The sequence below is a fragment of the Arachis ipaensis genome, chromosome B07 (genome assembly GCF_000816755.2).
Source record: "Arachis ipaensis cultivar K30076 chromosome B07, Araip1.1, whole genome shotgun sequence".
In the NCBI taxonomy this organism is placed as follows: domain Eukaryota; kingdom Viridiplantae; phylum Streptophyta; class Magnoliopsida; order Fabales; family Fabaceae; genus Arachis; species Arachis ipaensis.
In genome coordinates, this window is record NC_029791.2 from 104,407,782 (window position 1) to 104,430,593 (window position 22,812).

Below are 22,812 nucleotides of genomic sequence, written 5' to 3' on the forward strand. Positions count from 1 at the left end.
TGATTGAGGCCATCATTCAAATTTTTCCTCACTTATCCCAAATTAGCCTATATTTTACATCACCCTTGTTAGCCCCCTTAAGCTTTTTAATTCCCTCTTGTTCTATGAACCACATTACTAGCCTTAAGCAGAAAAACAAAATAAAAATCCCAAATTGAATCCTTGGTTAGCTTAAGATAGAAATTATGTATTGTTTAAGTGTGGGGAACTTTATGGGAACATGGATGATAGAAACAAAGGTAGAAAGTTAAAAAGAATAAAGATGTTTCAAAATAAAAATTGGGAAGCATGCTCATGTGAAATCAAAACAATTGAATTACCATGTGCATTAAAAAAAATTATTTTCAGTATTTAATTAAGGGGATGCGAAAATTCCCCAATTGCAAAAATAAAAAGAATCAATGCACATGGGACAAAATTAAAGTTAATGCATGAGCTTGCAATACAAAGTGAGAAAAGTTGGGCAAATAGGTTAAGAAACTTGGAATTACAAAATATGTATGTTAGGTGAGATCTTAGACTAATCAAGGATTCACTTAATTAGCTCACTTAGCCTTATACATATACCTTTACCTTTACCTTGGCCTCATTATAACCTTGAAAAAGACCTCATGATTTTTGTATGCCTATATTCTATAATTGTTGATTGGTTAGATGAAGAACAAAGTTATAGAAAGTAAGGATAAAAAGAAGAGTAGAGTGATTAACCCAATAAACACTGAGTGACTAGAGAGTAAACACAAAATCCAATGAGGGTTCAATAACTCATCACCATATATCTCTACTTGAATTGTTAATTATCTTGCAAGTTTGTAAAATATTTTTACCCATCTCAATTGTAAAAGTGCTTTAACATTATCTAGGGTTTGGCTATGCATATATGATTCCTTGAGGATGTGAATTAATTTAACTACATGTAAGTTTTATATACAAGTGAATAACAATTAGAATTGCATGATTCATTTAAGTACTTGCATTCAGGATAGATTGCATTGCATGAGATTCCACCACTTTAACCTTACCTTACTCTTTATCTTGGACTTAGCATGAGGACATGCTATTGTTTAAGTGTAGGGAGGTTGATAAACCCATATTTTATGATATATATTATGCTCAATTTAAGTGATTTATTCAACCCTTCACCCACTTATTCATGTAAATTGCATGGTTTCACTTTTCCTTCCTTATTATGTGATATATGTGAAATACATGTTTCCTATGCTTTAAAAAATAATTATTTTAATTACCCTTTATTACCATTCGATGCCGTGAACTGTGTGTTAAGTAGTTTCAGATCTCCTAAGGCAGTAATGACTTAAAGGATGGAAAAGAAACATACAAAAATAGAAAGAAAGCACGAAATGGAGTTTTTGAAGAAACTGGCAGCGACGCAAACGCATGGACGACGCGGCCGCATGCCCAGCGCGAAAAGGCAGCGACGCGAACGCATGACTGACGCAGACGCACGCCTTAAGCAGAACACAGATGACGCGGACGCATGACCGAAGCGAAAGCTTGATAAGGAAAACTCCAGATGACGCGACCGCGTGACCCACGCGGACGTGTGACAGACGCCATGCACCTGAAATTACAGAAAATGCTCCCAGCAATTTTTGAAACCCTTTTTGGCCTAGATCCAAGTCCAGAAGGCACAGATTAGAGGTTATGAAGTGGGGGAATGCATCCATTCATTATCATGTCTTCAATTATTCACTTTTCATAGTTTAGATGTAGTTTTTAGAGAGAGAGGTTCTCTCCTCTCTCTTAGGTTTTTGGATTAGGATTCCTCTTAAAGGATTTTTAATTTCAACTCTTTATCAGGTTCAATATTCCTTTTACTTTATATTCCTCTTTTACTTTCAGATACTTTAATGATTTTCTTTAATTACTTTTGCTGCCAATTTGGCTTATGAACCATTCACATTTAGATTTTATTTTCTATTTAATATAATTTGAGGTATTTCAAAATCATGATTGCTTTCCTTCATTTATATTAATAATTTAGATTTTCCCCTTTTGGCTTTGGTTGATTAATTGGTAAATCTTGAGTTGTCAAACTCATCGTGATTGATAATTATTATCTTTTCTGATTGATTTAATTCCCTATGACTTTAGTCTCTCCTTAGGAATTGACTAGGACTTTAGGTGTCAAATTGATTTACCCACTCGACTTACCTTCATAGTTAGAGGTTGACTTAGTGGAGAGCAAAATATAATTCTCATCACCATTGATAAGGACAACTAGGATAGGACTTCCAAATTTTTATACCTTGACAAGAGTTTATTTTATAGTCATTTATTTATTTTATTTGTCATTTAAATTACCTGTTCCTTACTTTCAAAACCCCAATTTACAAAACTCATAACCAATAATAAGAACATACCTCCCTGCAGTTCCTTGAGAAGACGACCCGAGGTTAAATACTTCGGTTATCAATTTTAAAAGGGTTTGTTACTTGTGACAACCAAAACATTTGTAAGAAAGGTTGATTGCTCGATTTAGAAACTATACTTGAAACGGGAATTTATTCTGAATTCTAAACCGTCAATCTTCAGTTCTTTAGTGGGGGAAGGGTTAGGTTTCGTGTATTAGAGTTAGGTTTTGGGAGGGAAAGGATTTGAATTTGGAGGTAGGTGGGGTTTTTGGGGAAGAGTGGATGGATGTGATTGGTGAAGGGTATTTGGGAAAGAGATATGGAGGTGATTGGTAAAGGGTATTTGGGGAAGAGTGTTATGAAAGGGTGTGAAGATGAGAGAAGAAGAGGTGGGGTAGGTGGGGATCCTGTGGGGTCCACAGATCCTGAGGGGTCAAGGACTTAGCATCCCTGCTCCATTTAGGCATCAAAACGCCCTTAGAGTGCACTTCTGGCATTAAACGCCAGGTTGCTGCTTGTTTCTGGCATTTAACGCCAGCTTTTCTCCCATTTTTGGCGTTAAACGCCAAGTAGATGCTCTGTTCTGGCGTTAAACGCCTAGAATGGTGCCAGACTGGGCGTTTAACGCCCATTCTGCTACTCTTACTGGCGTTTAAACGTCAGTAAGCTCTTCCTCCAGGGTGAGCTGTTTTTAGTGCTATTTTTCATTATGTTTTTTTTTTTATTTTTTAGTTATTTTTGTGACTTCACATGATCATCAACCTAAAGAAAACATAAAATAGCAAGGGAAAATAAATAGATATAATTAAATAACATTGGGTTGCCTCCCAACAAGCGCTTCTTTAATGTCAATAGCTTGACAATGAGCTCTCATGGAGCCTCACAGATAATCAGAGCAGTGTTGTGGCCTCTCAACACCAAACTTAGAGCTTGTTGGGGCATCACAACACCAAACTTAGAGTTTGAATGTGGGGGTTTTGTTTGACTCTGTATTGAGAGAAGCTTTTCATGCTTCCTCTCCATGGTTACAGAAGGAGAACCTTGAGTCTTGAATACAAGGTAGTCCTCATTCAACTGGAGGACCAACTCTCCTTTATCAACATCAATCACAGCTTTTGCTGGGGTAGGACGGGTCTGCCAAGGATGATGGATTCATCCTCATCATTCCCAGTGTCTAGGATTATAAAATCAGCAGGGATGTAAAGGCTTTCAACCTTCACTAGCACGTCCTCTACTAGTCCATAAGCCTGTTTCATGGATTTGTCTGCCATCTCTAGTGAGATTCTTGCAGCTTGTACCTCAAAGATTCTCAGTTTCTCCATTACAGATAGTGGCATGAGGTTTATCCCTGACCCCAGGTCACACAGAGCCTTTTCAAAGGTCATGGTGCCTATGGTACAAGGTATGAAGAATTTTCCGGGATCCGGTTTCTTCTGAGGTAATGTCCGCCTCATTAATGCACTCAGTTCATTGGTGAACAAAGGGGGTTCATCCTCCCAAGTCTCAGTACCGAATAACTTGGCATTCAGCTTCATGATTGCTCCTAGATATTTAGCAACTTGCTCTTCAGTGATGTCTTCATCCTCTTCAGAGGAAGAATATTCATCAGAGCTCATGAATGGCAGAAGGAAGTTCAATGAAATCTCTATGGTCTCTGTATGAGCCTCAGATTCCTTTGGTTCCTCAAAGGAAAACTCCTTTCTGTCCAGAGGACGTCCCATGAGGCTTTTCTTACTGGGACTCACGTCCTCCTCACTCTCTCCAGGTTCGGCCATGTTAGTCATGGTTATGGCATTGCACTCTCTCTTGGGATTTTCTTCTGTATTGCTTGGGAGAGTACTGGGAGGAGTTTCAGTAATCTTCTTACTCAGCTGACCCACCTGTGCCTCCAAATTTTTAATAGAGGACCTTGTTTCATTCATGAAACTTAGTGTGATCTTGGATAGATCAGAGACTATGGTTGCCAGGCCAGAATGGCTCTGTTCAGAATTCTCTGTCTGTTGCTGAGAAGATGATGGAAAAGGCTTGCTATTGGTAAACCTATTTCTTCCACCATTATTATTATTAAAGCCTTGATTAGGCTTCTGTTGATCCTTCCATGAGAAATTTGGATGATTTCTCCATGAAGGATTATAGGTGTTTCCATAGGGTTCTCCCATGTAATTCACCTCTGCCATTGCAGGGTTCTCAGGATCATAAGCTTCTTCTTCAGAAGATGCTTCTTTAGTACTGTTGGATGCAGCTTGCAATCCATTCAGACTCTGAGAAATCATATTGACTTGCTGAGTCAATATTTTGTTCTGAGCCAATATAGCATTCAGAGTATCAATTTCAAGAACTCCCTTCTTCTGAGGCATCCCATTGTTCACAGGATTCCTCTCAGAGGTGTACATGAACTGGTTATTTGCAACCATTTTAATGAGTTCCTGAGCTTCTGCAGGGGTTTTCAGATGAAGAGATCCTCCTGCAGAATGGTCCAATGATATTTTTGACAACTCAGACAGACCATCATAGAATATACATATGATGCTCCATTCTGGAAGCATGTCAGTAGGACACCTTTTGATCAGTTGCTTATATCTTTCCCAAGCTTCATAGAGGGATTCTCCTTCCTTCTATCTGAAGGTTTGGATTTTCACTCTAAGCTTGCTCATCTTTTGAGGTGGAAAGAATTTGGCCAGGAAAGCACTGACCAGCTTATCCCAAGAGTTCAGGCTTTCCTTAGGTTGTGAATCCAACCATGTTCTAGCTCTGTCTCTTACAGCAAAAGGGAAAAGCATAAGCCTGTAGACCTCGGGATCAACTCCATTGGTCTTGATAGTGTCACAGATTTGTAAGAATTCAACTAAAAACTGATGCGGATCTTCCATTGGAAGTCCATGAAACTTGCAATTCTGATGCATTAGAGAAACTAATTGAGGCTTAAGCTCAAAGTTGTTTGCTCCAATTGTAGGAATTGAGATGCTTCTTCCATAGAAGTTAGAAGAGGGTACAATAAAGTCACCAAGCATCTTCCTTGCATCTCCACCATTGTTATTTGGTTCAGCCATGTCTCCTTCTTTTTCGAAAATTTCTGTCAGGTCCTCTCCAGAGAGTTGTGCCTTAGCTTCCCTTAGCTTCTTCTTCAGAGTCCTTTTAAGTTCAGGGTCAGCTTCAACAAGAATATTCTTATCCTTGTTCCTGCTCATATGAAAAAGAAGAGAACAGAAAAGAAGAGGAATCATCTATGTCACAGTATAGAGATTCCTTTATGTGAGTAGAAGAAGAGAAGAATAGAAGAAGGAGAAGAAAAGAACTCGAACATAGAGGAGAAGAGGTGGTTCGAATTATGAGTAAAAGAGGAATATTAGTAGATAAATAAATAAATAGAAGAAGATGAGAAAGGGAAGAAATCGAAAATTAAATAAAATAAAATAAAAATATTTTTGTTTTTATTTTAAATATTAGTTATAATTCGAAATTTAAAAGAAGAGATAAAATAAAATTTGAAAACTGAATGAAGTAATTAAATAAAAAGAGATTTTTGAAAATATTGTTAGTGATTTTCGAAAATTGGAGAGAGAAAAATAGTTAGATGGTTTTGAAAAAGATAAGAAATTTAAAAATCAAACAAAAAGTTAAGTGGTATTGAAAAAATTTGAAAATCAATTTTGAAAAGATAAGAAGTTAGAAAAGATTTTGAAATTAAGTTTTGAAAAAGATATGATTGGAGATCATTTTGAAAAAGATTTGAAAAAGAAATTTAAAAAGATTTGATTTTGAAATTAAAGTTGATTACTTGACTAACAAGAAACTAAGAGATATAATTCTAAAATTTAAAGATTGAACCTTTTTAAATTGAAATTTTGACTTGACTCATAAGAAACAACTAAGTTTTTTAAAAAATTTTGACTAAGTCAATCCAAATTTTCGAAATTTATGAGAAGAATAAGGGAAAGATATTTTTTTTATTTTTGAATTTTTAATGAGGAGAGAGAAAAATATCAAAATGACTCAAAATATGAAAATTATGAATCAAAACAAGAAAAATATGCAAGAACACTTTGATGTCAAGATGAACACCAAGAAAACTTTGAATGTCAAGATGAACATCAAGAACATGTTTTTGAAATTTTTTTTTTAAGAAAAGAAACACATGCAAGACACCAAACTTAGAAATTTTCAATGTTTAGACACTAATAAATTGAAAATACATATGAAAAATAAGAAAAGACACAAAACATGAAAATGCAAAGATCAAACAAGGAAATTCATCAAGAACAACTTGAAGATCATGAAGAACATCATGCATAAGTTTTCAAAAAATTTTTAAGAAAAATTAAAAAGATGCAATTGACACCAAACTTAAAAATTGACATTAGACTCAAACAAGAAACATCCAACTTTTGGTTTTTTTTTTTTTTGAAAATAAAAAGAATAAAAACGAAAAGCTTTAAAATTAAAATAAAATTACCTAATCTGAGCAACAAGATGAACCGTCAGTTGTCCAAACTCGAACAATCCCCGGCAACGGCACCAAAAACTTGGTGCACGAAATTGTGATCTCTAAAACGGCGCCAACAACTTGGTACGCACGAAAATAATCTCAGCTCTTTGTCACAACTCCGCACAACTAACTAGCAAGTGCACTGGGTCGTCCAAGTAATAAACCTTACGTGAGTAAGGGTCGATCCCACGGAGATTGTCGGCTTGAAGTAAGCTATGGTCATCTTGTAAATCTCAGTCAGGCGAATTCAAATGTTCATGAGTTTGATAATTAAAATATAATTAAAACAGAAAAGAAGATAGAGATACTTATGTAATTCATTGGTGGGATTTCAGATAAGCGTATGGAGATGCTTTGTTCTTTCTGAACCTCTGCTTTCCTACTGCTTCCATTCAATCATTCATACTCCTTTCCATGGCAAGTTGTATGTTGGGCATCACCGTTATCAATGGCTACTTCCCGTCCTCTCAGTGAAAATGGTCCAAATGCACTGTCACTGCACGGTTAATCATCTGTCGGTTCTCGATCATGTTGGAGTAGGATCCATTGATCCTTTTGCGTCTGTCACTACGCCCAACACTCGCGAGTTTGAAGCTCATCACAGTCATCCCTTCCCATATCCTACTCGGAATACCACAGACAAGGTTTAGACTTTCCGGATCTCAGGAATGGCCGCTAATAATTCTAGCTTATACCACGAAGACTCTGATCTTTTGGAATGGAAGCTAAGAGATACACGCTCGATCTAAGGTAGAACGGAAGTGGTTGTCAGGCACGCGTTCATAGGTTGAGAATAGTAATGAGTGTCACGGATCATCATATTCATCATGTTGAAGTGCAAGCGAATATCTTAGAATAGGAATAAGCTTGAATTGAATAGAAAAACAATAGTACTTTGCATTAATTCATGAGGAGCAGCAGTGCTCCACACCTTAATCTATGAGGTGTAGAAACTCCACCGTTGAAAATTACATAAGTGAAAGTGGTACAGGCATGGCCGAATGGCCAGCCCCCTAAACGTGATCAATGATCAAAAGTGATACAAAGATAGTCTCAAAAATGACCAAAAGATGTTCAAAAGATGATCAAAAGATGTGAAATAAATCACTAAAAGTAGTTTTTATACTAAACTAGTAGCTAGGGTTACATAAGATAAGTAATTGATGCAGAAATCCACTTCCGGGCCCACTTGGTGTGTGCTTGGGTTGAGCATTGATCTTTCATGTGTAGAGACTCTTTTTGGAGTTAAACGCCAGGTTGTAGCCTGTTTCTGGCATTTAACTCTGGTTTGCAACCTGTTTTTGGCGTTTAACTTCAGAATAGGGCAGGAAGTTGGCGTTTGAATGCCAGTTTGTATCGTCAAAACTCGGAAAAAGTATGGACTATTATATATTGCTGGAAATCCCTGGATGTCTACTTTCCAACGCAATTGAGAGCGCACCAATTGGGCTTCTGTAGCTCTAGAAAATCCACTTCGAGTGCAGGGAGGTTAGAATCCAACAGCATCTGCAGTCCTTCTTCAGCCTCTAAATCAGATTTTTGCTCAAGTCCCTCAATTTCAGCTATAAATTACTTGAAATCACAGAAAAATACACAAACTCATAGTAAAGTCCAGAAATGTGATTTTTATTTAAAAACTAATACAAATATACTAAAAACTAACTAAATCATACTGAAAACTACTTAAAAACAATGCCAAAAAGCGTATAAATTATCCGCTCATCACGCAGCATTCCTCCTATCCGGAAGATTCGACATTGTCTGTGGCGCTTTGAGTGAGATCATTAAAGAGAATGGAATGTACGAGCTTCACCCTCAAAGAGATGGATCCGCACTAACCATGGGGTTCAGATCCGAATGATTATTGATGACCTCTCAAAAAAGGCGTCAATCATATACAGCCTGCCATAGAAGAAATCACTCATAGGCAAAGGAGACAGTAATACCAGAATTAATTCAAAAAGGATAAGCAACTCCAATCCTCAACTATATTCCCATTATTATTCCATTTAATTCATAAAGTATTAGCACCCTATTATATTAGACCTTTTTCACTCTATCAATCCAACAACCTTCTGAATATGCCTGACTAAGACCTGCAGGATAACCATAGCTTGCTTCAAACCACAATCTTCGTGGGATCGACCTTGACTCACTCAGGTATTACTTGGACGACCCAGTGTACTTGCTGGTACAGATGTATAAAAGTGTGGGGATTCGTGCACCAGCTAGATATGTGCATGTTTGGATCTTCTTGAGGATTACTAATGAATTGGTCTTGCCGTGCCAATTAGATGGGTGAAGGTTTCAACTTGAAATTGTTAGCTTCCATAGTGTGTCTCACTATGCTATTGCCACAACTGTCAGTGGTGGGTGTGGTAAAGCCTCCAAGGGTTCTCCTTGCATTTTTTGTCCCTTGGCCATCTTTTTCTTCTCTTTTTTCCTAGTTCTTGCTTGCCTTCTTAATCAGAATAGAGTTAATTCAATCTCAGGATCATACTGAAGAGGTTTAGAATTGTCACTCCCTTGCATACACAAAGAAATAGATCAAAGGCACCAGTGGTAAAAAAAAGAAAGCTAAAGGAATGAAAACAAAACAACAAAACGAAAGAGTAAAACAGGATCTAATTTAGTAATTTAACCCAATGTATGTTGCCAATCTTAGTTACTCCCCGGTAACAGGGCCAAAAACTTGATGAACAAAAACTAAAGCTCACGGATATTAGCAAGTGCACCGGATCATTCAAGTAATACCACGGTGAGTGGATATCATTCCCACGAGGATTAAAGGATTGAGCAAGCAAATATCGAGTTAAATTTCTAATTAGATCAAATAAAATCTGGATTGATGAATGCTAAAACCTAGAATGCTTGAATGTTGAATGCTAGAAAGAGGACAGTGAACATATGCTTGATTGAGAGAGAATAATAATGATGAATGTCAAGGGTTTCGGAGATGTTTAAACTCTAGAAAAATCAAACCTTGTTTACCTATTCTAAAGCATGCAGATATCTTTTCACGACGAACCTTAATTAACTAATTTCCAATGTCTTAGTTCCTCAGTTTCTCCTCAATTAACCAACCACCAATGTCTTGGTCAATCAGTGAATTGAAGAGGTTAAGTACAAATCCAATTCAGTTCCTCATAAGATTCAAAAGTTGTCCTTAGGTCGGATTATATGTCACGTATCCAAGCTAGTCCTATCCAGTTGAACCTTATGAGAAGACACAATTTTCAAAAGTTGTTCTAATCCAAATGATATGTCATGTAATCAAAATTAGAGTGATTGAAAATCATGTATTGTCGTATACTAATTGAAACACTATGTCTAGTCAAATTCAAAAAGTCACGTGAAAGAGTTTTCAAGCATAATTTGGATATTAGATCTGTCAAAGCAATAAACAAATTTAAAACGGATACTAATCTTTTAAGGATGAGGAATGAATAACTAAATCATGAAACAGATCGATGCAATACTTTAAAATAAAAGAAAACTTAGAGTAATAATCCATGGAAACATAAATAGAGATCCTAACCCTTTGACAAAAAGAAACTATGCGGAGGAAACTCAATGTCCTCTCTATGAATGTCATTTACTTATTTATACCTAAGGTTCTTCTAATTTAAATTCAAAAACTAAATCTTATCTTAATCAAAATAAGATCATGTCTAATTATTCAAATCCAAGAATTAAAATAGAATTAAATCAAATTCAAATCAAATTATAACAGAATCTTCTTCAATCTTCAATTAGGAATCACATCTTTGAGGTTGGACCTTGCTGAATTCATCATTGGTGTTGCACTGGACTTGGTGGTGTGTAACTGGGCTTGATCTTTAAGCTTGGGCGTTTAACGCCAAGCAGTGGTGTTAAACGCCACCTTTAATTTTTGGGCCTGGCGTTGCACGCCCCATTAGGGCGTTGCATGCTACCTTTGTCGAATTCAGGGAATGGCACGCCCCTTTAGTAGCATTACACGCCAGGCTTGGGCTGCTCTCCAAGGACCTAACTATCTTCAAGGCTTGGCACGCCATGCCTGGTGTCCTCCAGAGGTGTTGCACGCCTCCTATGGCGTGGCATGCCAGCTTCATCTTGCTCTAGGGGCATTGCACGCCCTGCATGGCATGGCACTTGTCCTCTCAAGGTGTGTTGCATGCCCTCCTTGCCATGGCACACCATCTTTGCTTCTCCTCCAGGGCGTTGCACGCCCTCCACTAGGCGTTACACGCCCTTGATTCTTTTTCCAGGGCTTGCTTGGGCGTTGCACGCCCTTTACTAGGCATTACACGCCATCTCTTGGCTCTCTATGGGGGGTTGCACGCCCTGCATGGCGTTGCACACCCCATGCTTCTTGCTCCAGGGTGTTGCACGCCCTCCACTAAGTGTTACATGCCTAGCTGCTACATGGTTTGTATGGTTCTGAACGTTACGTACTTTGATTGCATGCCTTTCCCTATCCCTTGCCCTTTGATTATGCTTTCTTTGCTACTTAATTTTTCTCTCTTAATCCTGTATTTCCTTGAAAACTCTTAGAAAATACTTTATTAGCAAATAATACTTAAAAGCGATTAGATTAGAGGAAGAAACTATGATTAAACCTAAGAAAATAAGAAAATAATGCAAGAAAAACTACTAAAGATGCGAAAACATCAAAAAATAAGGTGCAATAGAAATAAAATTGTTAAGGCTATTAGAAGTTTTGGTTTTAACTTCTATCATATAGGAAAGGCGAATGGTTATGGTGGTGGTATATGGATTCTTTAGAAAGATCTAGATTTAGACATCGTTTTGATACAATCAAAAATATAATATGTTTACATGCACATTAGAGGTAATAGGGAGGATAGAATTGCTATTTGTGATAAATGCCGGTATTAAGAGAAGCCATACCTAGGGAGATACTTTGGAGCTCATTTAACTAATCAAAGAAGAAATAACAAGAAGTTCAAGAACATCATTAAAAGGATGGAGAACAAACTACAATGGTGGAAAAGGAATGCTTATCCTTAGCAGGGAGGATTACATTAGCAAAGTCTATCCTTAGCCCCATTATGAATTTTAAAATGCAACACTTGAAACTACCTAAAGGGATTTGCAATCAGTTAGGAAAAACACAGAGAGACTTTATATAGTTGAAAGTCTAGATCGTAAAAGAATTCATCATCTTAGCTGGAACACTCTAACTCTACCGAAATAGAAAGGGGTTAGGGATGAAAAGAATTTAGAGTATAAATGAGGCTTTTCTTCCAAAGTTCTATGGAGGATGTGTAAAGAGTCACAAGCTCTGTGGGCACAAGTATTCTCTCATAGGTATCCAGTGAACTTGATAGAGGATCAAAACATATCCAATAAATTGGGTGACTCCACACTATAGAAAGAATTGTTAAAATTGTTGCCGTGGGTAAAATAGAATTGCTCATGGGCCATAGAAAATGGGAAGAAAATTGAGTTCTAGAACAATGCTTGGGTTCACAATGAAACATGCCTAATGGAAACTGCTACCAACCTTGTTTCTTTAAACTAAAGGAATTAGAAAGTGGCTGACTATACTAATGATGAGGGTGAATGGAATTGGGAGATGCTGAGATCGTTAATTCCTAAACACATCATTGAGAAGATCAGATCAATACCACTTCCAAGAGAAGACCTAGGACATGATACTATACAATGGGACCATACACCAAGTGGAGAACTAACAGTAGCCTCAATCAGCCTACAAAAGGTTAACAATAGCAAATGACATGGAAGCAAGTTTGGTGTGGAAAGTGATTTGGAAGTGGAGAGGCCTAAAAGAGTCAAAGTTTTTATACGGTGAACTATTCATGGCAAATTGCTAACTACGGATTGAAGAGCTAGGATGATGGGAGCAAATCCTCATTGCCACCACCGTCAAAGAATATTAGAAACTATCACCCATGCCTTGAGGGATTGTCCAATGGCAGCAAAAATCTAGATCCATATGGTACAACCTGCGACTATAGCAATCTTCTTTGGAATAAGTTTTAGGACTGGATCAAGATCAACCATACAAACAAACTTAGAAAGTCAGAGACATATGATTGGAGGGATGAATTTTTCTTCACTTGTTAGAGAATATGGCAATGGAGAAATTAGGAACTCTTCTCCTCACCATATATTAGGCCAACAAATGTTGTTTCCATCATCAGAAAGATCATAAAAGAGAACAAAGAAACTCACAAGAGAAGACTTATGCTAGACAATATCAAAATTTCTAGTAATCGAAAAAGCATCTAGAGTCTTCCCACCCAAGAAAAACGTTGATGAATCAGTAAGAAAGGAGGCAAGGAAAGCAGAGTGTGGAGGATTATTACGAAGTTATAAAGGGGAGTGGATAGGAGGATTTAAAGCTAATCTGGGTCATGTCCGATCACACAAGAGAATTTTAGGGATTAATTCATGGATTGAGAATAGCGTGAAATTTAGGGATGATAAGAGTAACAATGGAGATGGATTCTATGAAAGTCTAAGAGAAAATATGCAAAAAGGATAACAACACAGTACCTAACATCCTTCTTCGAGAGGTTGAAGCCTTCACGCATAGACTTTGGGAGTTGAAGTTTTCACACACATAAATAAAGAAACAAATGCTAACGCTAATTGGCTAGCAAATGTCAACACTAGTCAAAGTTTGGAATTTAGATTTTTGGATAACCCGCCAGCACTATTAGGTGATCTGTTAGCAAGTGATGTAAAATAGATGAGTGTACCCCTCAACTCTTTGAATTTGTAGTATTCTCTTTTTGGGCTTAAGCCTCATCCTTCTACCTAAAAAATTGTGTTGTAAAATTAAGATAAATAGCTAAAAAATTATTGGAGAGAATAAGAGAACTTTGTTTTTAATTCTGAATATGTGTCACTTAATGTTCCGTTTGGTTGATGTGTAGGATGAGACACAAACATAAAGACACAGACATTAAAGATATAGACATAAAATATTTTTGTGTATGTATTGTGTTTGGCAAAAATAATGAACAAGACACACAAATATTTGAAAAAGACTGAATTACTCTTCATTCAACCACAAATTTTACTACCACCACTGCACACCCATCACCTCAGACACTACATGTCATCACCATTGAATTTTTATTTCTTTCAATATTTTTTATTTCTTTTAATATTATTTTAAATTATCATTCAAATATTAAATATACAATTTTTTTTTAAAAAAAATAGAAAATCAAAGCCCAAAATTTATCAAAGATTTTTTAAAATTCAAATAAATAAAAAATTAAATGTACAATTTTTTTCTTGAAGAAAACAGGAAGACAAATTTAGTTGTAGAAAATTTTGGGGAGATAAGAGGACAAATTCTAAAAATTTAAAAATTGAATAAGGGTAAAAGAGTAAAAAATTAGTGTCTCACAAATTGTGTCTTAGTGTCTCACCAAATTGGAGGTATACAAATTTAGTGTCTTAGTGTCCATTTGTGTCCTCCCATGTCCTTTAAAAATTTGTGTCTTACTAAACAAAATAAGACATGTGTTATTGTGTTGAGACATGGACATCAACCAAACACTACCTAATATAACATAACACATTCACATCAATATTGCATATGTAACATTCTTCTCAAATATAGTTATGTGTATTCTCTTCTATGTGTTATTCTTGGTGTATTGAAATATTCTCTTTAGGATCTATTTATAAATAAAGTCTTTAAATTAAATAATAGTAGGACATTATTTACCTCTATGCCTCATTAATTGATAATATTTCATACTCCATTATGATAGGACAACTATACTTGATAATATTTCATACTCCATTATGTATGATAATACTCATGATAAGACATCCACAATAATAACCATTTTATAATAGAATGAGCATTTTTAGTTCGTTAACCTTCCAAAAGAAATCATTTTTCTCGTGTTAATTTACTATTTTTGTTGAATTTAAAAGTATTAAATATTTGAGGTTTATTTTTATTAGAATTTAACTTTTGGATAAAATATATTTTTTTATCTCTAATGTTTGTGATTTTATTCAAATATATCTCTAACATTTAATCTCATTCAATTTTATTTCTAATATTTTCAATTTGCATTGAAAACGTTAGAGATAAAATTGAATAAATAAAAAATGTTAAAGATAAAATTAAATAAAATTAAACGTTAAAAATATTTTGAAAAAGAGTTACAAACCTTAAAAATAAAAATATATTTTATCTTAACTTTTTTTTTTCAATAATGCATCAAAGAAACCTAATTTCCTTTGAAACTTGTTATGTACAACCTTACCAATTACCAACATCTTTCACTCCAAACATTTGCATACTAACTTGAAAATAAATCCAACATTAAAACTTAACTACAAAATTATTCATTTTACTTTTTTTATTCAACATTCAACTATGTGTTTATCACGCTTATACATCTCAACAACCTTTCAGTAAATACTAATTAAAACGAGTGATATTCAAGGAATGCAAGAAAAAGAGACACATTTGAGACCAGGATGGTTTCATCTAGGTGGACAAAAGAATACCGCACATCTTTTGACCATACTACAAACAACTGGATGATACTTTGATAAATGAAAACTTACCTCCAGTCAATTTCATATGATGTTGTTTTTAGATTACTGACACATGTTATTATTTGGTTTGTTACAAAAATTGGTTTATTTTATACAAATAATTTTTTTAAAAAAATTGATTTAGATAGATCAAATAACCACCTTTTAAAGACTTTTTAAAATTTTTTCTGCGTATTATCCCTAAATGATAAATTTAATACGTCTTCATCTTTCTTGACCAAATTTTTCTTTTATTTTTATTTATTTAATTCTCATGAAATATATATATACAGATTGTTTAAAAAAGTAAAGTTTCGTATTCTGAAAAAAACAAAACAAAATAAAACAAAACAAAACTCACGATGAACAATTACTAATTTATTAAATGATTTTCATCATTCATATAAAATTGAATAAAACCAAAAATTAAGGAATACATTTGAAATAAAAAATTTGATTAAAAAATACGAATAAAAACATATCCAATTAAAAGTTTGAAATTAGTTATGAAAAATTGGAAGATAACGAATTTCAAGAGCATAACAAAGATGAGAGAAAATAATTGTTGAGTCCAATAATTAAACCATTTATATATATAATAAACTGATTTTTTTAAAATCAAATAATAACACGTGCCAATATGAAGTTGATTATAAGTAAATTTCTACCTTCATAAATGGGATTTTTTGTAATTTACAAATCACTTGTACGAATTTTTGTAAACACAGAATTCAAAAGCCTAGTTACAAAGATGAACTAACGGATTTTGAGATTTTAACCCACAATAATATATTAAGTGGAAGCAACCCGTAAGAAAATAAGATAAAAAAAATTATAAAAGATAAATAATTAGATTTTTAAATTATCCTCCTAATTATCTTCTAATTAAAAAAATAATTTTAAAAATAGATTAAGAATGCTGTTTCTAGGAAAGAATGTGTGGCTACCTTGCGTAATGCAAGGTAGTCATGAGATTCAGATTCAGCATCAGCGAGTGAGCAAGCATTTCCAGGTTAGGGGTTAAATTTGACTTAATACAAAAGTGTTGCTAAATTAACTATTTACTTGCGTCGGCAGAGAAACATGGGGGAAGGAGAGCACTTAGCTGCAGAAGCCCATTCCCATTTCCCATGGAAACACCATTATAGCATCAAAAGCATTGACATACATCATCACCGCTTCCTTACCAAAATTCAGAAAGTGCAATAAAAATAAGCACTTTCTGTTCTAGTGGATCTCTTGCTAACATTTACATTCGACACTACAAGGTTTATGAATTGTCTGTAATATGCTGATCCGGATACTGCTTCACACGACTAGGATTTGTCTCAAATATGAATGACATCCCCCTCAACTGCAAAATAAAACAAATTGTATTTTATTTCACACATATTTCTAGATAACTGTAGCAATTTAATTAAGACTTCATTCCTATTTTATATAACTAATCCAAAGGGCATCTTATAATTCCAACCGCCTACATCTCCCTCAACTTAGAAAATACTGGTAGTGAGTTACGTATACTTGATTATTTTGTAAACTGGAAGAAAGCAGGGATGGAATCGAAATGAGCAAACAATAACATGCTCATTCTCATAACAAAAACTGTGTTTTTATATTCCTACTAAGGATATTGGTAGCACAAAGATTCCATGACACTTAATTCCACCAACAACTAGAAAAAAAAAAAAACGGAATTTGCAGACCATCCAGCACCTATTAACTCCAAAATCAAAATCTGAGACTCATTTTGATTGTGGACAACGCATGGTTGAGAACTAGTAAAAAACTTTTATCCATATGCACAAATACTAAGAGCATGTGTACATGCATGCAGGAAAACTTTTTCAAAGAGGATATGAGGTTATTCAAGTGAATAACCAAATCTGAAATACAGGCTATAGAATCATACCTCGATCAAACAATTGGAGTATAGTCTTTGAGACTGACCCCTCTGCACTTCTTTGTTATTCACCAATATTGAAGTCTTGCCAAAGTTTTTAATGTAGAAAGATCCATCATTGTCCAGCTTTATAATTGCCTGAAAGTTAGCAAAGGAAGAAACATCATTTATATGTCGACAGGTCAACTTTTGTATGGCAGAGACTTCACATTGAAGCCAAAACTTTGATATTTTTTTTCTTTTGGCGGGGTGGAGGCTATAATAGTGCCTAATTGTTCTATGTATTTCATAAAGCATACTGACTTGATTAGTATATCATAACTAATTTGCTAATGCAAACACAACATAGTACGAATCTGAAATGAGGAGCAGACTATCTATGTCCTTAAGAAAATATATGAATGCACCAAAATCATTCTTGCATCATGAACCAAGTCAAATTTGGTAATATGACAAACCTGGTGTCGAGATATTTTATTTGCATAACCTCCTTTGCCCAAGTCAATATCTACTGGAACACCTTCTGTTGCCCGTCCAAGTAAAACCTGCAGGAGAAATTGAGAGATCACTAAAAGCATTATCCAAGTCTTAGATTCAATTTCCATCATCATTATGGTTTGATAGTAATTCACATGTCAGACCCTTTGAAGTGTCCATAAAAGATATAAAAATAGAGGGATTCTTAGCCTAACGCGTAGTTTCAAAGAATGAAATTCATAAGCAATCCCCTCCCTGTCTTCTTTCTGGAGGCTTATGGTAATTGTCATTCCATTAGCCCGAAACCAAGTTAGCATCTTTCTGCCCCAAAAACGAGAACAATGCTCGTCTTTTGATAAGAGTATTCCATATTATCTGTTGGAAAGTTTTCAACGTCCACCATATTAATCTACTGGGATTTTTCTGGTTCGCTACTATCCTATCTGAGTTGGATAAGCTCTCTCTGTCCCCCTTACATCTTCAAAGTGGAGTCCCTTAATGGTACACTAGCTATAACTTCCTTGATCTCTCTGTCCCCCTTCCATCTTCAAAGTGGAGTCCCTTCACGGCACACTAGCTATAACTTCCTTGAATTTGGATCCCCTTCTTTTGCATCCTTGGGATCTCTGCTAAGCTAAGTGAACTCTTTCAGAGCCAAGATCACTTTTTCCTAGGTCTTACACTTTAACTTGATTGTTGTTCTATGGAAAGGTAAATTGCCTCCTAGAGAATAGTAATTTAGTTACTTTCCTCGCATCATTTGGTGGGTGTTACTTCCAAAAAGAACCATCACAGCTTAGACATTTAAAGGCTCAAAGATTAACACGCACACAAACATAGAAATGGATTTCACTGAAGGGCACAGAACAGATCTGTCCAACTATTCTTTAATTATTATACCTTCACCACAGTTCACTCCATAATTTACAATCAAATCACTGTCTCAAATCAGAAACAAAATCAGAATAAAGCAACTAAATATCTGTTCATAGACACATGTTGTGTGTCTCAGTTCTTATAGTGGAAATAAATTCAATATATACCCAAAATTAAAAAACACACACATGTAAAATACCTCGGCTTTCTTAATATAATGCTTTGAATGGCGACCATATAAAATGGCAATTGCTTCATGTAAAGCAATGGCTCTCTGCATATAGGAATGAGCACCCTGTTCCATCCTTATGATAGTCCGCTTAGTTTCCTCATGTTGATATGTTGATACTATATTGCAATCAGAATATAATATTGTTAAGCTATTATTAAAGAAAATACACAGTGAAATCAACAACAAAAGAAAAATATCCAACCATTTATCTTAGATGTATATGATAAATAATGTAATCAAACTACTACTTGGAGAGTTTAAAAACAGAATATTTACTGAATATCTGCTGATCAAGGAAAGCATATTCATACAAAGGCACACATAAGCTGCATATATACTGCCCAAGTTCCATAAATTATGTAAACAAGTAGCAGAAGTGCAGAACTCATGGTCATGCATCAAACATCATGACATGAAGTCTGGTCCATAATGCACAACAAAGAGCTCACCCATATGCCTCATAACTACTAGCATGTTTCTAAAATGTCACTAGTGAACTGGCACTCATCAGGGGAAAGCATCAAATTTTGCAAGCTTCTTCAAAAAGAAAAAATACTATTAAAAAGTATCACCTGCCCAAGGGTCTATCACATTTTATCACTGTACTATAATAAGTTAAGACAACAGCTAAATAAAAAATAGGCAACCATAAGGATGCAAAATGAGTTTTTTATGAGACTATCCCAAGTAACTGAGCCATGCTTCTGTGGCATGAGGCAGAATAAGACAAGCACCACAAAACAGAAATGTTATTCAGTTGGGACATTAATTAATTATCTGTACTCCAAATAAACAAAATATAAAAGATGCAAATAGCATCATGCAAGAAGCAATGACAAAAGTAACTTCTTTGTAATACCTTCCTCGTTATAAAACAAATCCTGATCATCTGGATCCAGATCCATATCAAGTATCTGTAGATGGAAATGAAGGAATAACTCAGAAAATAGCTACAGTTATGAAACAAGGTTAAGGTTACTGTTGATTGAAAGGTCTGCCCCGCACGCCTTACCATTGCCTCTATATCAGAATAACAAGGAACATCATCATCACTCTCCATATATTGCTCTTCATCTAAAGTTGGAGGAATTGCCACCAGATGAGACTTGGGAACATCTGAAGACCCCACTTCAGCATGTTGCCAATGACGATCTTGAATTGGCAAGGGTAAGTTTTTTCCCTGTTTCATGCCAGAGCCATCAGAATAAGGATGATTTCTGAAGCCATTAGACCCAAGGGTTGGTTTCTCACTATAAGAGTTTGTCACACGACTATTTAGACAATGTGTCAAGCCTACATTGATAGGTGTGTCCTTTGGGTTTGCATGCATGATAGCATTGGTTGTGCTAGCTTTATTTCCACCTAACCCACCAGAAACAGTCACAGCACTCCTGGACGCTATGTGTGATGCATGAGAATTCGAAAATTCACACTGTACCCCTGGAAAGGGAGGAGATCCCATCACCTGAGAAGATCCACGAAATTCTGCGGGTTTTTTCTGTTCTACCTTTATCATTCTACTTCTTTCAAGAGCTTTATGGTTACTAAATCCATAATCCTGAACATATGATGAAATTGGCTTATTGGATTCTGTATACACCCATTCAGATGAATATGGAGATGTTGAAGGAGGCACATCCACGGGTAGTAAGAAAACATCAACATTGCATGGAACTTCTGGTTCTTCAGTGTTTAGAGCACAGAATACAACTCCATTAATTAGTTCAGGAAAACGAGGATCTTTAACAGAGACAGAAGATGATACTTGGATATCTGATTTCTGAACTGTTTGGGCATCGCTAGACTGTAGTCTATTGTTATCATCTACTTTTGCATGACATGAAACTGACAGATTTGAAACTTTTGCTTGTGAGGCCACTGAAGACTCTGCCTCAGCCTTTTCAGGCAACTGATCTTGGCTAACATCATTAGGAGAACTTAGTAGAAGTGAACTCAGACCATCATAATAAGACTTATCAATCCCGTCTTTTCCATCAACATCCATCAGATAGAGTTCTTCCTCATTTGTGAAGTTTAAGAGAGAATTGGACAGTTCTGCCAGGTAAGCCTCCCCACAAGCAATAGAATCCTTAAAATCACCACATGGCATTTCAGGTTCTTGAATGCTCGCATGTGTTTTCCACACTGGCATTTCCGGGAGTGGAGACAAATGTAAGCTATTAAATGATGTACCACATTCCATTTCAGATGAATCAAATACATCATTTCCATCAAACTCAGAACACAGGTTTCCAGGGTCACTGTTGATCTGATCAAATGGGGTCTCTAAATTATCGTCATCAATGAAGCTATCAATGGCTAGTTCTTCTGGAACACCCATCTCCTCTGCAGCTCCATTGGAAACATCACCTCGAAGAAATTGAGGTTCTTCTCTAAGTACATCTTGTTGCTCAGCAGGTATATTGTCTTGAACTGGATCCTTAGCTCCGGTGTAATATGCATGGATAGTAACTCCATTCGTTATAGCACCACCATTCATCATATTTTCAGGAAAAGAATACTGAGCAGGATCAGTATGTGAACCATGGAAACCAAAATGATTGGACGTTTCACCTTCGGCCAAACAGTTTTTAGGCAAACTCTCACTTCCATTTACACCATAATTGTCATTTTCAGGATCCACAAGGAAACCTAAGTCCATGGAATTAAATGCGTCATTGCGGATTCTTTTCCGCATAGCATAATAGGAAGTCCGTACACTTTCAGCTTTTCTTTTTGCAGAATCAATTTTGCGTTCTCTTGTATTTCCAAACTTGATGAACTTCGATGGGAGAGGTGAAGTAGAAATCTCAAAGTCTGTCATGCCTGCAGATGCTTCCGCAGAAATAATAGGATCATAGAGGATAGAGTACCATCTATCGCGTATTTCTCTAAAACTATATCTTCGAGAAAACTGCACCGCACCTTTTGCTAGTGACTCTAAAGAAGCACCGGCCTGCAAATAGACAAGTCAAAGACTAAACATGGAGTCCCCCTTCGAAACTCAAACCAGACGGCAAGAACAAACATCTATCCAATTCAGAGCAATTGCCCCTTGACATACATAAACCACAACATTCAGAATCGTACACAAACAGATTCACTCTTCAATATGTGAAGGACTAACACATTTGCCCCATGATACGAGTGTCTACTATCCCCAAGACCTCAAATAATCCACATTTAATATGATAAATAGCATGAATGTGCAATGAATATAACTCGTTGATCCCAACCTAAGAAGCCTCTAAGACACACGTTCCTGGCTTTTAACGTACGCGCCAATTTTACCTAACAGTGCAACTAATATTCATCAGAAAAGGCGCTAAAGCACATTAGGTAGATGGCAAATTAAGCAGACATGCGGATGCAAAGGCAACAAAAGATTAGGAATAGAGGTTGAAGTCGAAAGCTAAGAGTGAATTGGAAAGAGAGAGAGAACCTCAACGGCGTTCTTGAGGAGAGGGTCGTCCTCGGAAATCCAAGGAGGCAGAGTGGCAAGAGCACCCATGGCAGCGGCGGCACCACCACTGACACAGTCTATCGTCGTCTTGTTGTGAGTTTTTGGTATTTTCTTTCTTCTTTGTGTGTAAGACTTAAGAGCTCTTAGCTCACATCACACTATCACAGAACACAAAACCCCAATATACACTCGGAAAAGTTGAAATGCTGTTTAGTGTTTACAAGGGTTTTAGTTCCTTTTTAAGACGGTAGAAATAAAAGCATAATAATAACTAATTAGTATAACAGACCGCATGGAAAAATGGGATTACGTTACATTCTTCTTTCTTGGCAGATACTTGTTTATTTCTTTTACTTTTTCCTTTTCATTATAATAAATTAATAACTAAATCGTACCATGTAACATTTTCGTGTAAACAATCCAATATTCTGTGATTCAATTTTTTATAGTAGTTTT

General features: G+C 35.7%; 1 protein-coding gene and 1 long non-coding RNA gene across 3 annotated transcripts; both read right to left on the bottom strand.

The window, feature by feature from the left end:
* LOC110264309 lies at positions 8,788–13,469 on the bottom strand. The gene is made up of 2 exons (XR_002350238.1): positions 13,387–13,469; positions 8,788–11,373 (listed from the first exon to the last, which is right to left on the bottom strand). It is a non-coding gene; the product is annotated as an uncharacterized LOC110264309 (long non-coding RNA).
* On the bottom strand, positions 16,328–22,589 carry LOC107610001. 2 transcript variants are annotated; one of them, XM_016312065.2, is made up of 7 exons: positions 22,336–22,583; positions 19,906–21,849; positions 19,753–19,807; positions 18,861–19,009; positions 17,767–17,853; positions 17,318–17,446; positions 16,328–16,759 (listed from the first exon to the last, which is right to left on the bottom strand). In XM_016312065.2, the coding sequence occupies exons 1-7, from the start codon at positions 22,402–22,404 to the stop codon at positions 16,676–16,678; spliced, it is 2,517 nt and encodes an 838-aa protein (XP_016167551.1). In that variant the 5' UTR covers positions 22,405–22,583; the 3' UTR covers positions 16,328–16,675. The 2 variants fall into 2 exon arrangements, 1 of the variants encoding a protein (XP_016167551.1); XR_002350239.1 differs by lacking the exons at positions 16,328–16,759; positions 17,318–17,446; positions 17,767–17,853 and adding an exon at positions 19,170–19,477 and having other exon boundaries at positions 18,881–19,009; positions 22,336–22,589.